Consider the following 17,057-nt stretch of genomic DNA (forward strand, 5'->3'; position numbering starts at 1 on the left):
TTTTAGTGCACCATTCCTGGAGATACTGCAATACCAGGTCGATGCGTGGAGTGGACGGAGCAAGCCCCTATTTCATCTCCCTGTTCCAAAAATCAATTTAATATATGGTCCCCGGGTAGGGGACGTATCATCCAACGCCAGGCCTGGAAGCGGAAATGACGTCATTTTGACGTCACGTCCGCTATCGGCGCTAATGGTAAATAGATTTTATCTCGTAAATTATCCCACTAATAATGCATTGATTGTTACCAAACTTCTGCCGTAGTACACATAGGCTCTTAACTCACAAAACGAGGCATTAGAAAGTTTGTAAGTTTACCGGGAGTTTATTTAAAAGAACATCCAGATAGCAACTACACACTGCGGCTAACGCTACCGCTGCGTCAACGTCACTTCCGGTAAGTCCCGGAATATGATTTGCACACCAAAAGGCTATGTCAACTTATGTTATCTTACATGTTATCTGTCATCTGTATTTATAGTGTTGTTTTATGTGTGTTATGTAATCCTTTGTACTGTGTGTCTTGATGTCTTTTTGTTTGTATGGACCTTGAGTCTGAAGCTATAGCTTCTTGAATCTTGACACATACCGCCTGCCGTAGTTCAAGAAGTTGCAACGTACATTTGAAAACGCGAGGCGCTAGAGAGCAAATTCATTTGACTTTGCAAAATAAAATTGCACCACTAGATGGGGGAAGAAATTACATAATGTCCCTTTAAGGCTGGCTCAGAATTCAGAGTTGTAATTCCATTATGTAATTATGAAACCTGAAAATTGCAAGGTCCAGAGCTTAAAGACAGCAGGTAGTTTTTGCCTTGGCGAACTTCTATCAATCCCATCAAACAAAGCCCCGTTTCTCCTCTCCTTTCAACTCCAATTACCGCTGCCGCACTGTAATGATGTCTGACTTGTGAAGTGTATTAGCACCCTCTGTTGACTGTTCTGTGTCAGCACACAGCTGCAGGGCACACATGCTAAAATATTTACAGTCGATACTCTGCATCTGAACAGTAGCTCCTCTGCATTTCAATGAGCTGCTAATAATGCCATAACATCATGATAATATCTTGTTAAGTTTTTTTCCTTGAGGAATTATTTAGTGAGATCTGTCTTTAAAGAAATTCCATCATAGAAACTATGTCTTCATTCCTTGCTGTGCCTCTGCATCAGCATAATTTATAGAATTTATGCCATAACATGATAACAAACAGACTAGTTTTGAGAAGAATAAGTGCGTAACAAACAATGTAATCACACAGAGAGTAATTAAGCATGACTTAAAGGCAGAGGAGCACGCACAAATAGGTGTGAGTAGACAAGCAGTAAAGACAAATAGCTGGACAGTAAAAAAGGAAGAGAGCCGAGCCATCTATTCATTCTCTGTTCCCTCCCTTCTCTGGGTCTGCATGGTAGAAGGGAGAAATGTGAGCTTGCTTTTACAAGGGAGGGAGTGGTGAGATTGTAGATGGGAGGGAGGGATGGAGAGGGAGAGTTAGAAGGAGGTAGGGACGAACATTCGATATAGTGAGATGAGAGGAGAGGAGAAAAGTGAGACGCACAGAGAGGAAAAGGGAGGAAGGGCGTGAACACAGGAGAGAGGATGATAGAAAAAGTGTGATGGATAGATAGATAGATAGATAGATAGATAGATAGATAGATAGATAGATAGATAGATAGATAGAGTCATTTTAGGATGAGGTGTGTCTATCGTTTTTCATTCATATAGTTGTAGTGGAGCAGTACTTTCTCTCTGTTACACTCACACTCTTTTCACACACATACACGTGCATTTACAAACACCAACACATTCATTTTTGCTGTGCTAAGGGGTGGACTTCTGTCCCCTGTGACTCCAGGAGAAGAGGGTAGCAGCCGATTCACAGCTCACACACATAGAAACACTTTGTTTCTGTCATCACACACACCAAGAAAAGTACATGTGTTTCAGAGTGGACGGACAACAAGGGGATGAGCCATGAAGGTGAGATCTGTTTCCATATGTTTATGTACATAATATCTATCTATCTATCTATCTATCTATCTATCTATCTATCTATCTATCTATCTATCTATCTATCTATCTATCTATCTATCTATCTATCTATCTATCTATCTATCTATCTATCTATCTATCACACTTTTTCTACCATCCTCTCTCGGATTGAGAATAATGTGCTGTGGATGAGAAGGTGATGAGTGGCTTTTTGAACTTGGTGTGTGTGCTGGTGGTAGTCTTGAACATACTGTCGTGCTCGAGGACAGAGGTGTTGGTGGTGTTCTGGTATATTTCCACAGACATTTTATAAGCAGTATCTCAAAATGCATCTAAATGTACTTTGCACAACTCTATGTGGATGTCTCCATCACTGCAGATATCAATTTATTGAGTGCATGAGTGGATCAAAAAAAAGTTCTGTATTGAGTTGAGAACATCTAATTCTCGGGCTGGCATATTTTGCTGTGACTGTAGTGTTCACGAGGTAATATTTCATTCAACCAGTATTGTAGAAGCCCCATCTTAAAAGCAGTATCACAGCTCCTTTAGAACTTGTAGAACCTGTGAAGTGCATCTCTGATGGTTTGCACAGGCAGCAAGCAGAGGTTATATTTGGTAGTGAGAGGTAAATAGATTCAGAGTGGTCTTTTATTTATTTATCTGTCAATTCACTATGTTTCTACCTGTTTCCCATATGTTAGAAATGTCTTACACAAGTTGGAACAAAGTGGCTGGTGTAGTAAGCATTTTGCTGCATTTAGACTGCGTGTGTGTTAAAGGAATAATACAAGCATTAAATTCTTTCAAATATTACATGACTAAACAGAAGCAGACAAAAGAAAAGGATGCCCCTTTTATGATTAGCTTAGCTACAGCACAGGATGTCTATGGTGTCATACTGATACTGACCGTTTAACAAAATGTAGGCTATTCGTGCCCAAATATAGCCTAAGTGGCATAGGCAACACTCAGCATCACCGTTTCTTTACTGATAGTGCAGTATTGATAGTGCGAAGGGCGTAAAACATATGGCAATATTAAATCATGCCGCAACTTAATAGGGTACTGTAGCCTATTGGAAAGTTTGCAGGTTGGCCTACAGCTGAGCCAGTCGTTCTGTCAGATCTGTACGTCTCAAGCTGACTTGCCATCCATTTCATTTGTAGGCCTATCTCTACAAAACACATCTGGTGCTACTCGAGCCAAGACATCCCCCCGGCCCCCGCGTGCATGGTTCAGTCCAACCACGACGCAGAAATTGAAAATTGGAATATTAACTCATTTTACTTTCCACCGACAAATTACAATGAAATGAACAAACAACATCAATTATCTGTTTTCTGAGTTGTCTGGAAAATTGAAAATTGAAGTTTTGAACCCAATTTTCATCTTTTTCATGTGAATTCTAAAAATGGATCAAAGCACTGCAAAGCGTTACACGGACCTTTTAGCAATGTTTGAGCTGTAGCAGTTAAAATTTTGAAATTGTTTTTGTTTGTTTGTTTCTATTTTGCCATACACAATCTATGATCTTTTCTTTTTCATTGACTGCTGTTTCATGGGAGAATGTAAATTTCCTACTGAATATTACTGTGGATTACAGTAAAATTCCAAGTCACAGTAGGCATAGGTTCATCTGAGAAAATATGTAACTATACAATACTGTGAAGAAAAAAAGCAATGTTATGCACACTTATATGCATTCAGTAAACCTTTAATCATTCATGTAAATAAAATTTGATTGGATTAAAACATTTTCATTTGAGAAACAACTCAATTTCCATGGAAATTGAGTTTGTGCAAACTGTCTAAAATTGTTCCAGCACTTTTCTTCATGCTTGTCTACAAATGAAACAAGCTGTTCAGAGAAATTCAATTATTGTTTTGTAAAAGTAGCGAGTGAGAGCCAAAATATAAATGGCTGTATTGGTCAGGCTACAAAAGTAATCAGTAAACAGTTGTCTCACCGATTCTGAATACTTTACAAAAAAGTATCCAGAAGTATCCTGTGTCCCTTCACATAGATGATACAAAGTAGCAAAGTTCCACAAAAAGTGGTATGTCCCCACTGCTGAGAACGCAAGTTCTAATCAAAGTACATTTTCTTCATAACACGAATGAAAGAATGCTGGAGGAGGAGATCCAGACGAAGCTTGCAGAGGTTCACCTCACCATGAACTGACCAGCTCCCACTGGCTGTTTTAGTTAAATCACAGAGCAGTGCTCGATACATGACTCAGACCCAACGCAGACATCAGGCGCCCCCGTTACTGGGTTTTACTGTAATCTTATGCAGCCTGTGCGATCACGCAACCTTTGACAACTGTCAGTTGGATTTAAGACTTTTATAGAAAGATATCCCATGACCATTACTCCTGGTTTCTGCCTTTCTATGTCTCTGATTCTCCTTCTTCTTCATCTCTGTTTCTCTTCAATCCTTGGTGCAGTCAGTCTTTCAGCATGAATGCAGAGAGCACAAAAGGGCTGCTGGGCCAACATTGACTGGCCTTAAACACAACCTAATACTGAGACTGTCTATCTGTGCTGAGTAGGAGAAGGAATATCAGGGATGAGAGAGATCACAAAAGCAGAGTCAATAGAATTTGGATGACAGAATGACTTGAAAATCTCACACTGCATGAGAAGAGAAAGATGGATAGCAAACCATTTTAATGATAGAAAGATTGCTTGGCAGAGGAAAAAGAGAGAGTTTTGTAATTGCTCTCACAGATTGAAGAAATTTGCTTGGTACACACTCCCACACACATTTCTACACACACAAGCATGCAAGGACACACAAGATCAGACCAAAAAGCCATCACACCACTATGTCATACGCCAGCAAATAGTAGATCCAAAAACACCTGAAACTGTATCCATGGCAACCAAACTACTGGCTCCTGCAGAAACATATCAGTCAGCACATTTTCACTGTGGGATATTTCTCCAGAGACTGGTCTCTCTGGACAGATCTCACTTCCTGCCGAAAAAAGAATGTTTTCTCTGAAGCTTGGAGCCTCTGTTGGCTGAACTTCAGGGTTAAAGTGGTGTGTGTTGACTATAGAGACCGTTGTATTTCAGAATGCCTCCTCCATCCCTCTCTGGCTTTATTTTTTACTGTTCTCAGAGCAACAAGATGTGCTAGACCCAGCTTATAAAATACATGTCTACTATGAAAAATGAAGATACCTGAACTGTGCATATAGAAATGTATTATTTAAATAAGGATGTAAAACACATTTATCCAAATTTGCTGTGATCATATTACACACAACAAATATTACAGCTCAGGATTTACTTCCCAAACTCTGATTAGATCTTTTAAATATCATGGACTGGAATGCAGTATCGGATTTAGTTTCAAGTTATTTCGCTTCAAACATCAAAGTTGGAAAAACACCATAGACTGAGTTAAAAGGCCGATTTAGACTTCTGCGTAAAGCAAACATGGTGTTTTTTCTGTTGCTGTCATATAATGACAGTCCTCAAGGTGTTACATGAATGGTGAGTGTGTCAGAAACTGGCTTTGCATGCCTCATACAATTGCATAACCCCTGCTGGGAGAAAGTGAATAAAAAAACTGGAAAGAAAAGAGTGTGCATTATGCAGTAGATGCCTACATAGATCAGCAGTATGTGGTGTCTTCCCTGTCAGTTGCTGTCCAAAGCCTGATTTTCAAGTGACGTTCCAGTAGACTGATGCAAATCGCACGATGTATTTTTGTGAGGGTTCAGGTGATGGAGCTAAATGAAAGAAACTGGACTTGCTTTCATCTCTTTAAGATGCTTCAACTCTACTCCGGATGGCTTTGTCACTTTCAAGTAACTGGGGAGTCTCAGGCATTTAATTGTTTGGGAAGTCTTCGACACTTTCAGAAACATTGAGGTCACATGACTATCTTTGCCATCATGTGAGTTAGGTCTGAATGTGTGTTGAGCTGTCAAAGCAGGGGTCCAAGGGAAAAATTAAAAGATGAAAGAAAAGGTAAAGTGCGGCCCTTTAAGATGATTTAGTTTGACACAATGCTGCGTGTTTGCATGTAGCTGTAAAAGTACAAAGACTTTTGTGTTGTGGTGTAGCTTAACTTCTGACAAACAGCAGCGACATGGTGTTCTCCAGTGAAGTCAACATGGCATTTTTCCTGAATTGATAACAACGGCGTTGTTTCTGTCGTACAACTAAACCCCCATGAGTTTAACACTCATCATTCAATAAGCTTAAACATATGGAAAAGTGATATTTTGAGCTGCATTCATCCTCTGTCTTTATGTTTTACATCACTGCATGTGTAACGCGCTATTATCCATTTTTATAGCAATATGAAATGCTGTGGAAAGAAAACTCATATTATAAGAACTACTATACTTCACTTTATGTACTGTTCAATCATGTGTACACAGCAGCTCTTATTGTTAAAAGGCATTTCTGAATGAAAGGTGAGGAATATGACTGCAAAAATGACCTGAATGGCTGAATGCCTTTGCTTTCACAAACTGATGAAGCCATTATATATTGTGCGGCTAATAACACCACCATCAGTCACTTACAGTCCAATTTTTAAATTGCTCCCCAGACATTTTAACCCCACTGTGACCATAATCTCGAAAAGAAAAAGCAACAGATAAGAGCTTTCACACTGAAATATTTGTAGTCCAACTAACACTGACTAATTAGCAGGCTTTGATTACATGTTGGTAAACTCTTTATGTGGAGAGAAAAAGAGGCAGAATGCATTTGATTGAACAATTCTTAAAAATGCCATCTTCTGATAATCTTGCCTTTTAGTAATAATTTAAAATATACTTGTATTCAAACAAATTCAGGTGACAAAACAGGAATTTAGTCCAGATATCTGTCATACAACTTCACTGGATGACCCAAACACGTTTGTTGGTGCTCAGAGTAGCCAGGTCAGCAGCTGACAGCCAAGGACTCATTCCCAGATTGACACAACTTAGAATGACATACTCTAACAAGTCCAGTTGTCTTAATTTAGTCCAGTTGTCTTCATTTAGCACTGACTTTTCCAATTCCAAAATGGTTTCCATGCTGTGTAAAATGTAAATAAAAACAGAATGCAATGATTCTCTTCTTTTAACAACAGTCTGTAAACATCTGGGAACTTGAAGAGACTACATCAATGTTAGTTCGACATGTGATATTTTTTTAGAAAGCATAACACAGCTGGACCTCTGCTGTCATAACCTAATACACCTTGCACATATCAGCCAGCTTAACTACATCATTTCTTGGTGCCGTGCTATAAAATGATCACACCTCCGTTGATCAGAAATTTCTGTAGCACTCTCATCTCTGTGTTGCCTGAGAGTGCACTGTCTCACCATCTCCAGCTGAGAAACTGGACCACTGACAAGGCAATAGTAAACATGATATCTTGTACACTACAGAGGCTGATGAGGCTTGTAGATATTCCTGACTGGAATTCCATGTAAACCTTTTGGGACAAGCAGGTGTTAGCTGATCTTCAGGCTCATAGAGAGTGGCAGTGGCCCTATCTTTTGTAGCACCCAGAATGTCTTCAGAGATTATGAAAGAGTCAGAATCTTACATTCTAGATGGTATATGGATGTCTGAAACTCAACGGCAAAGTTCTCCCAAGAGGCTTAACAGCTGATCAATTTTGCATGTCATGAAAAAAAGCAGACATTGCAGTCCTTTTCCTTCAGCTACTACATTTACTACATTGAGATAATTCACCACCAACGTTTTGCAGATTGCATATTGTATGCTTATATTTGTTAGAACAATGCTATTTTGATTCTGCTTGCCACAAGCAGCCATGAAATTTTTCTGAAACCAGCTGCTCAGTTTTCTTCACTCACACACACACACACACACACACAGAACAACTGATTTTTTTCACTTTGGATAGACGCGTTATTCATCATCCCGTGCTAACAAGGGATTAACCATGCAAAACAAATTATGCCTCTTAGAACATTACACAATCTTAACAGAGAGGGAGCAGTCTGATTCATCCAAGCATTAATTATGAATGTGACTGATGCAAAGCAGAGGAGAGAGAAGAAGATGATGGTCAAAGTACAGTGATGTATCTCAGCCCAGTCTCACATGAAAATATGTTAGAGGAACATTTGTCCACCTGACAAAAATACAATGTCAAAACACAGGCATACAGTCTGTGAGATGAATAATTTATTTAATTAGCCAGTTGTTTTACACAGGGTAGTGTTCAGGCAATGTGATGACAACCCCTTTCTATGTGTCTACAACTATCAAAGCCTATCCACCTATTTTGTTTTTTGTTTTTTGTTTTTTTTTATTCTTACCTCTCATGTTTTATTATTATCTAACCCTAACCAACCCCTACTAACATTGAACTAGAAAAGTCAAAAGTCCCTGGACAATACTGGCTAGGATAGGGAATGAACTGTGCTCTCTGCTGTGACAGTTTGCAGTGTTAACATGATGTAACATACTGTGACACCACTTTTTGCAATGACTTCACATAATGCAAAACGTAGGCATGATCCGATTTTAAAAGGCAGACATAAACGTGTGGTGACTTTGGAGCACATAAAGTGGTGGCAGTAAATCAGATGGCACCAGTATTGATGTTTTAATTCATGTCACACAATAATTTACATCTAAACCACTGCAGTGAACATGTATCATTGTTATTTTTGCCATTTTTCTTCACTTTATTCAATATTAGCATCCTATAAAACATCCTTTTGGCATACAAGGCATTTCAAGGCATACATTATGCCCTGATGGTTATCAGACACTCCACTGCTTGATATAACCTGGCCAAAGGAGGAGATAGAAGTCACTAATATCAAGGCAAGAAAGCTCCTCACAATACATGGAGGGTTCCACTCCAAGTCCAGCACCCTGAGACTGTACACTAAGTGGAAGGAGGGAGGCTGGGGGCTAGAGAGCCATCCTGCCAGGTTGAAAGAGCAAAGATCCACGAATACATCAGAGGATGGCTCCCGGCGATGAACTGCCAAGTGAGTGCCTCGGGCAGCTGAAGTCCAGCAAGGGATAGGAATCATGGAAGGATAAGCCTGTGCACTGCATGTACCACCCACAGATTGAAGAAAAGGCTGATAGTCCTATCAGTGGCTAGGTCTGAAAGATGCTACTGAGGCACTAATAATGGGAGCTCAAGAACAGGCCCTGAACACAAGAGCAATAGAGGCCGGGGTCTACCACAGCAGACAGGAATCAGTTGCAGGCTGTGCAAAGAGGCCTCTGAGACAGTCCAGCACATAGTAGCAGGGTGTATGATGCAGTCAAGTATGGCGTTCATGGAACGCCATAACTAAGTGGTGCGAATAGTGTATAGGAACATCTATGACGAGAATGAGTTGTAAGTCTGAAGTTCTAAAGTCAAAGAGGGAGATGCCTCCAAAGGTGGTGTAAAATGACAGACCTAAGATCATGTCAGACTTCCACATCCACACTAATGGTCATGGCTAACCAACCAGGCATTTTGGTGGTCAACAAACTACAGGAGAAGGCAGTGACAGATGTAACAATCCCAAGTGACAGCAACATCAAAAAGAAGGAACGCTAGAAAAATACCAAGGAATGAGGATGTCAAAAAGATGTGGGAAGTGAAGGCAACAGTGATGCCAGTCATAATCAGAGCAATACTGTATAGGACCCTCAAGCTTCCAGGCCTTTGGTAAAGGAGCTTTTCTCTACCAATACTATATACCAATATACTTATATGTATGTACATATATATATATATATATATATATATATATTGAAGAGAAGCAGAAAATAATATGTATATACTGTATATATTTCTGCTTTTCTGTATATGTCAGGGGCAATACAATATATCACCGAAAATACAGGTTAATATTATATATCACTGAAAAATGAACACATATATTTTATTCACCAAATCTAAGTAGGTTGATTCAGGACTGCTTGTGCTGAGCAAAGTTTTTCATGACAGGATTGTTATAGTGCAAAAAAGTCTAGAATCAGTGATTTTAATGTTTTCTGCCCGTCCTGATTTTTTCTCTGCTTCTAAACTTCTTGGTGTGCCAGCTCATTACTGTGAGCATCAGCTTCCCAGAAGTCTGCAAGAGGGAAAAAGGGCAAAGAGAAACAGCAGGCTGACAGACTCCCAGCAACAGTCACACAATAAACTTCCATCCACTCTGCTTACAATAAAAAGTAATGTCAGGCAAAAATACCTGCATAAATGTCTAACAATACAGACTGTTGAGAAATTAGACTGCTACACCAGGAAACTATCTGCTTTGTGAAGCATAAGTGTTTACAGCTAGATCTCCATTTCAGTGATACTATGCAAGCAGCTTAACAGACATTTTGTTGAAAGAATAATGGAAATATGCTCCCAAACTAAATCATTTCAAGCCTCTTTGCAATTTGCCTGCATATAAAACATTGAAAAAAACAAATGGAAAACATGGTTACAAAGTAACTGATGTTTTAAATCAACAAGGTTTGTAAGTAAACCATAAATGCAAACATCATAACGACACTAGGAAAAATGAAGGGTTCAGTCACAAGATTTAATCCACTGCACAAAATGAAAATCTGTCACAAATTCACACAAAAATCACAAATGCAATCTCAGTGCACTTTAAAGATGCAGTCCACGCCAATGATAATAAAAAATCAAATTAAATCAAATTAATTGTTCATCAATTTAATAGTTTGTTAGGGTTAGGCAATAAAAATTACATGGTTATGATAGGGGAGGAAATCATCAAGGCTTGTATTAAAACTGGCACTGTGATAATGTATCGTAACAAAATATCCTTTTACTGTATTATTAGCTAATATATCCCGCCTCCTTGGCTAAACACAAAACATGCTGGAAACATAAACCCGGTGTCATATTGAAATATAGCTCTTTGGAAGCCGGGCTGAATGGCAGGAGAAAAATGCGGATTTCATCTTCATGTGATGAACGCAAAATTTCCTTTTAGTGACCTTTTTAAAAAAATTTTCCATGTGACTGGGCTGGACTGCCGGGTCTGCATTCAGCTTTCTAAACTCAGTCATACAGGCTTCAGCTCCCTCTCAACCACTGCACTTCCTTCACGAGCGTCGGCTGGCCCTGTCGTTCCTACTCACCGGGCAGGCTCGATCCAGACTGTTTTTATTTGTGGTTCCACAATGAGCTAAGCTGTACAGTTGCTTTGGGTGAAAGTGTCAGCTTAAAGCTGCAGTCTGCAACTCTTTTTCAAGCATAATGCCTGGAACTGTCCGGGGATTCTGAAAGTAGTACATTAAATACCCCAAAACAAAAAAAATGAGTTCTCTAGGTCCCCTATATGTCCCGCTAGGTCCCTCCAAAGCCAGCAGGTTTGTTTACAAAATTGCAGACCGGACCGGTAAAAGGTAACCAATCAGGTTTACGAGCTGGGCTCTGCTGCCTGTCAATCACCGATTGTGCACGCGCGATACAAGGTAGGCTCGTCCCCACGCTTATTTATCTAGACTATTGAACTTCATTACGGGCTTGTCTACTTACTGTGTCTTCCATGATCGCAAATGACAGGTGAGTTGATGAATGAGGAGTCGTGTAAGCGCATCTGGCGTGAACGTCTACGTGCACGAGTTCTCATGTGTTTTGATGGGGCGGGACAGGAAGTTGAATAACTTTTTATTTTTCGGTTAAAATATAAGCATTTCTTGCAATTTGCGACTACGGAGGTCACCGTTTTCAACTTCAAGCGTTCTGATAGATCATGTAAACTCTTAAAATGCCAAAAATTAGGACTTTACGTATGACAACAACAAATCCTGCAGACTGCAGCTTTAATGACAAAATGTAAATGACAGTCGGGGAAACTTGTCCCAAAAAGAAGTCAAGTCCCTACAAAATGAGTACACACACACACACACACAGAGAGAACTGACATCCATATACAGAAACCCAGGCACATAAACTACAAAGTTTGTTTTTGTGAACGGACACTTTATCGCAGAGCTGCTGCTGATTGGTCTACTTCAGCTAAAGATACAAGCACACAAAGCACAAATGCAAAAAGCGCTGTACTCTAAAAGCATTAGCAATGTCTAAAGTTGTTGGGGCAATAAGTTTGCAAAAAGGTCATGATTTGCTGCTCAGCTATATTTTAGCTGCACTGCAGATATTGTGCTGAAGCCCCTTCTACAAAGAGTTCATATTTTTGTTTCCAAGGTGATACTTTATCATGGCCACAAAAAGTCCACATTTTCAGGTCGTTTTGTGAATGAACCTCTTTTCTAAGAGAGTTCGTCATTGCACAAAAGCTCTTCATCACCTTTAAACATTTAAACAGTTCCTGAATTATTAAATACAAAGCATCACGCTTTGGTTATTGGCTGGATGATATGTGTTTAACTTTGCAGCCCACAGTGGTCCAGATGATATAAACAGGAAGATGGGAAGAGTTGAGCCCTTACTGTGAATCATTTTAGTCCCCCTCTGCTGCCCTTTCTCTTCCTTTCTTTGTTCCCAGCCATTGTGGTAATTTAGCCGAGGCCTGTGGCTTGTCAGGGTATCAAGCCCAGGCAGCTCTTCTGGCAGAACTTTAATGAAACACTTTTGGCTCACAAAGCATGTGTATGCTTGAATTGGTATGTGTGTGAGCGGATACACAGTAAACCATCCTCTGTCTACATCCACCAGCTGAGCCGGTGTAATTGAACATCCTGCTGATTCGGCCACAAACACACGGTCACATACACAACACATGCCCAGGCAGCGAAGTGTAGATGATTGTGATGTGACCACTGGCAATAGGATACACTCACTATTATAGATATGCAGGAAATGCCATCAGATGATTAGGGGTGTGGAGAAAAACGCAGCGATATGCAAATAAATCCACTTTTTAGTAAGAGGGGAAAACCATACATAGCCAACACAAGCGTACTTCTTGTGTGTCCTTTCACCAGAAGGAGTTTATTGTAAGAGTAATATCCTGATCATATTATCAGATGCATGGAAGTATCCCTTATCCTTATAAAGAGAATTATCAAGGAAAAAGGCTGTGTTTAACTAAGGTTATAATGCAGGTATTGTCAACTAATCTAATGATAAAAGAATGGTTTTAGAATGATTTAACTGTCAAATGTCATCTTAAAAAATGCTGTCCAATTCAACCCAATTAAAACCCATTCAATTGTAATACAATCATAAACAATTCAAATCAAATTATTTAGAATCCAAATTAGCCCAATTCATATTAAGCTATTAAAAAAAAAAGCTTTCTGAGCTTAAGAAGACAACAGATTGCATTGAATCTTCTATTTGATTGAATCCCCTGCCGTGAGCATGCACGAGGTGACACAGGATTTGGGTTAACAAACACCATAATACCAGACCAGGGATACCTGCTGAGGAATAGAAGCGCAAGTTAAGGACAAAAATAACCTCACATGAAGCTAGAAAGGGAGCAGAGTGAGGAAAGGTGCAGTCTATGCCTGTAGCAGCACAATTAAGGAGTTTTTCAGGGTAACCAGAGCCATGCCCATAAGCTTTAACAAAAAGAAAAGTTTTAAGCCAAATCTTAAAGGTAGAAATGTCTGCCTGGCGAACCAAAACTGGCAGCTGGTTCCATAAAAGAGGGGTCTTATAACTGAAGGCTCTGCCTCCCCTTTTAGTTTTTAAAAACCATAAAAGGTCGTTAAGAACACAAGATGGAGAAAATATGGCCATAACACAACATGGAGTGAGACTCACCCAGAATGGAGCTTAGAGGAGGGTTTAAAAGGGTGTTTTTTACGCAAAGATTCACAATCTTTTAATAATTTCTAACAATGGGTTTATACATCTTTAACTAATCTAATGCTTTTGGTGCCTAAACTTAGCCAAACGGCTATTAAAAATGGAACTTAAAAGAGTGAGCGAAACAAGTTACGTAGAAAAATATCGAAAACAAAATAAAGTGTATGAATAATGGTCCTACATGGGAAACACTTAATTTCTGTGTGTGATTCTACACCTCTACTTCTCCCACCTCCTCCATGTTATAGAAACTTTGTTGCTCCTTAAAACTGGAGACACCACTGATTTTATGTCTGTGGATATGAAAAAATGGAAAGTTGTCCAAAAATATAAATTAGTAGATTACATTTTGTGGACGGTCAACTCTGGCAAAACCTATAGCACAACTACAATAGCACATAACATAACACAATTATTTGAAACACAACAATATTAGTGGATACTTGAACAAAGTTTTGCATCAGACAGGACTGAATATTAACTAATGCACACCTGAAAAACAGAAGCACAAATTATGCAGTGAAAACTAGTAAAACTAAACACTATCAGAATGAAAATCATTGAGGGAGTTCTCACTGGTTAAATGATTAACATGTCTGCTCGTCAGCCAGATAGAATTAAGGAGATCTCATTAGATGAGAAGCCCAGGATCTTTCTTCTTTCTAAGAAACCAACAAGACTTTTGTACAAGACATTTTAGATTAAAAACCTGTGACAATTATATCTTCATTAAATTATATATTTGAACAAACCACAAATCAAGATTTAGAGTGTCTGAGTCAACACTAAAGGTAATTTCCATAATCAGCATATCTCAGAAAATCCAATATTTTCTGTGTGCTAATGGAACACCAGAACAATTAAACTGTTTCTTATTGGAGCATCTATGATGAATGTTTCATGAAAAGAACTCTGCAATTGAATCTCCAGTTTCTCTTGGCTTTATAAAGCTTTACAATGAGTTCCAGCTTATTGTTGCTCACTGGATTTTTTGTTTTGGTTCACTCTCACCACATGCTCCCATGAGAGTGGTGAGAAAAAGCTTGAAAAAACAATTGTATGCTTCTGCACCAGTTGGCAATCCACAACAATTCCCTCAGACGTTTAAGCTGATGAAGACCAAATTCAGAGTGAAAACAGACTGAATATTGGGCTTGAAGGCAGAAACATATAAACACATAGAAAACAAATAAACTCAAACATAACAAGAAGACATCAACTACAAAAGTTATCCATCTCAGTCGTGTCTTACAACCCACTAGAAGTGTGCAGTGTTGTATTTACCTGCAGAGACACTGCCCTCAGACTAGTTTTCTTGTTCCCATTTTCTTGTATTTTCTTGTGTCATTTGTTTGTCCAGAGGATGTGACACCAGCCAATGGATGTGAAGACTGTGAATACAGTGATAAGTTCAAAGCGCCGTCTCCTGGCTTCTCTTTCCTCTCTGTGTGGACGTCTGTGCTTCACACATGTACACAACTATTTTGGCAGAATGAAACATTTCACAGAGAATCCACTGATGTGGCACCTTCCTGCTGGGTTGTTTGGAGGGGCATGAATCAGTGTTCTTTTTTTCAGATTGACTTCATAACTACGTGACTGGCAGCAGTTCGTTAGATTTCGACAGCAGTGGTTTTGACACTTTTCGTTTCACTTTAGTCGCACCACAGGGCGAGCCAAAAATATCCAAGTCACACCTATGTTTAAATCTCTGCAAAAACCTGTAAATCATACGTCATCACGATTACCACTCGGTAAATGTCTATTTTTAGTTTCATACACAACTTTACACAAAAATAAATCACTCTGAAAATACCTATTTGATGTTAATACATATTTTTTCTTTCTATTTGAATTCTTGGTGGAGCCTGGAAAAAGATGGGCACAGAAGCCAACCAAAACTGTTCCAGTGGTAACTCAATGAACCTAGGCTTCATTGTGTGGTTCATATGGAGTTCTGGACACCTATATTGCCCTGGGACAGGTTAGGTGTGTCAGCTATTATGAGGCATCAGCTCAGCTCAACTTGCATTTGCCATGAAGTTATCAGACACTTTCAAACAATCCAACAACCGATTTCGCTGCCTCTGGTAAGGTTAGGATCCTAACTCTATTTTGAGGAAGCTTACGTTTTTTATATTGTGGAAGCAAAGTTTAATTTCTGAGTACCTCTTCATTGGGAGCATGTTATCATTAGGCAGGTGACACTGTTGATGTAATCCTGTTCACCTGATGCCAGAAGTTAGGCAGAGGAGGATCCAAATCTGCCACTTTCATTCTCAAACAGTAACAAAATACCAGGGTAGTCTAGCTTTAATTTTACTCTGTAAAAGGAACTCTTCTGTTTAAATAGGGAAGAGTTTGCTCTGTTTGCCATATCAAATAAAAATTAGGCAAAAATGCCTTGATTTTTTTTTCATAGTTTATCGTAATTACAATGCTCGAGTTCTCATAACAAAATTTCATTGCAGGTTTAGGACTGTATTTCAAATTCAGCGTAATATCAGCAGTCACAACAAAGAAAAAGAATTGAGTCCAATTTAGTTGAGATATGTTGTGATTAAATTTGAAAATATGCAAGTTACATGCAAATAACCTCCTTGCATCTCTAGTAAAACAACCAAAAATAGAGGACTCTGTGTGAATAAACTATTTGTCATTTACCTCACAAGTGTATTCTGTTTCTATGCTGCAAAACCAAGAGCTCTCAGATAACTGGACAAAGAAGAATGCTTGATTAGAGCTGACTGGATACAAGGATAGATAGTTGTTTTGGGGAGGGTTACATGTCACATCATAGTCAGCAGGGTTCTCGTGTAATTTTAATGGGACTATAATTGACATATTGATTTTGAGAGTAAAGCTTGGGTCAATGTGCAGAGCTTGTTTGCTCATGAGGAAGGCATTAAAGCTGCAGTCTGCAGGATTTGTTGTTGTCATACGTAAAGTCCTAATTTTTGGCATTTTAAGAGTTTACATGATCTATCAGAACGCTTGAAGTTGAAAACGGTGACCTCCGTAGTCGCAAAATGCAAGAAATGCTTATTTTTTAACCGAAAAATAAAAAGTTATTCAACTTCCTGTCCCGCCCCATCAAAACACATGAGAACTCGTGCACGTCTACGTGCACGCCAGATGCGCGTACACGACTCCTCATTCATCAACTCACCTGTCATTTGTGATCATGGAAGACACAGTAAGTAGACTAGCCCGTAATGAAGTTCAATAGTCTAGATAAATAAGCGTGGGGACGAGCCTACCTTGTATCGCGCGTGCACAATCGGTGATTGACAGGCAGCAGAGCC

At 39.2% G+C, this 17,057-nt stretch overlaps 1 protein-coding gene and 1 pseudogene across 1 annotated transcript in view; one reads left to right on the top strand and one right to left on the bottom strand.

The window, feature by feature from the left end:
* Positions 1-154, bottom strand: LOC142370715 (U2 spliceosomal RNA; annotated as a pseudogene).
* A 1,387-nt stretch (positions 155-1,541) lies between these two features.
* The window catches only part of LOC142396550 (inactive phospholipase D5-like), a 58,819-nt gene continuing 43,303 nt past the window's right edge, over positions 1,542-17,057 (top strand). The window contains exon 1 of the mRNA XM_075479428.1: positions 1,542-1,982. Within this exon, the coding sequence (XP_075335543.1) occupies positions 1,977-1,982 (6 nt within the window). The 5' untranslated portion in view covers positions 1,542-1,976. The remainder of the gene's footprint in view (positions 1,983-17,057) is intronic.

This window comes from Odontesthes bonariensis, chromosome 2 (assembly GCF_027942865.1).
Source record: "Odontesthes bonariensis isolate fOdoBon6 chromosome 2, fOdoBon6.hap1, whole genome shotgun sequence".
NCBI classification, from domain to species: domain Eukaryota; kingdom Metazoa; phylum Chordata; class Actinopteri; order Atheriniformes; family Atherinopsidae; genus Odontesthes; species Odontesthes bonariensis.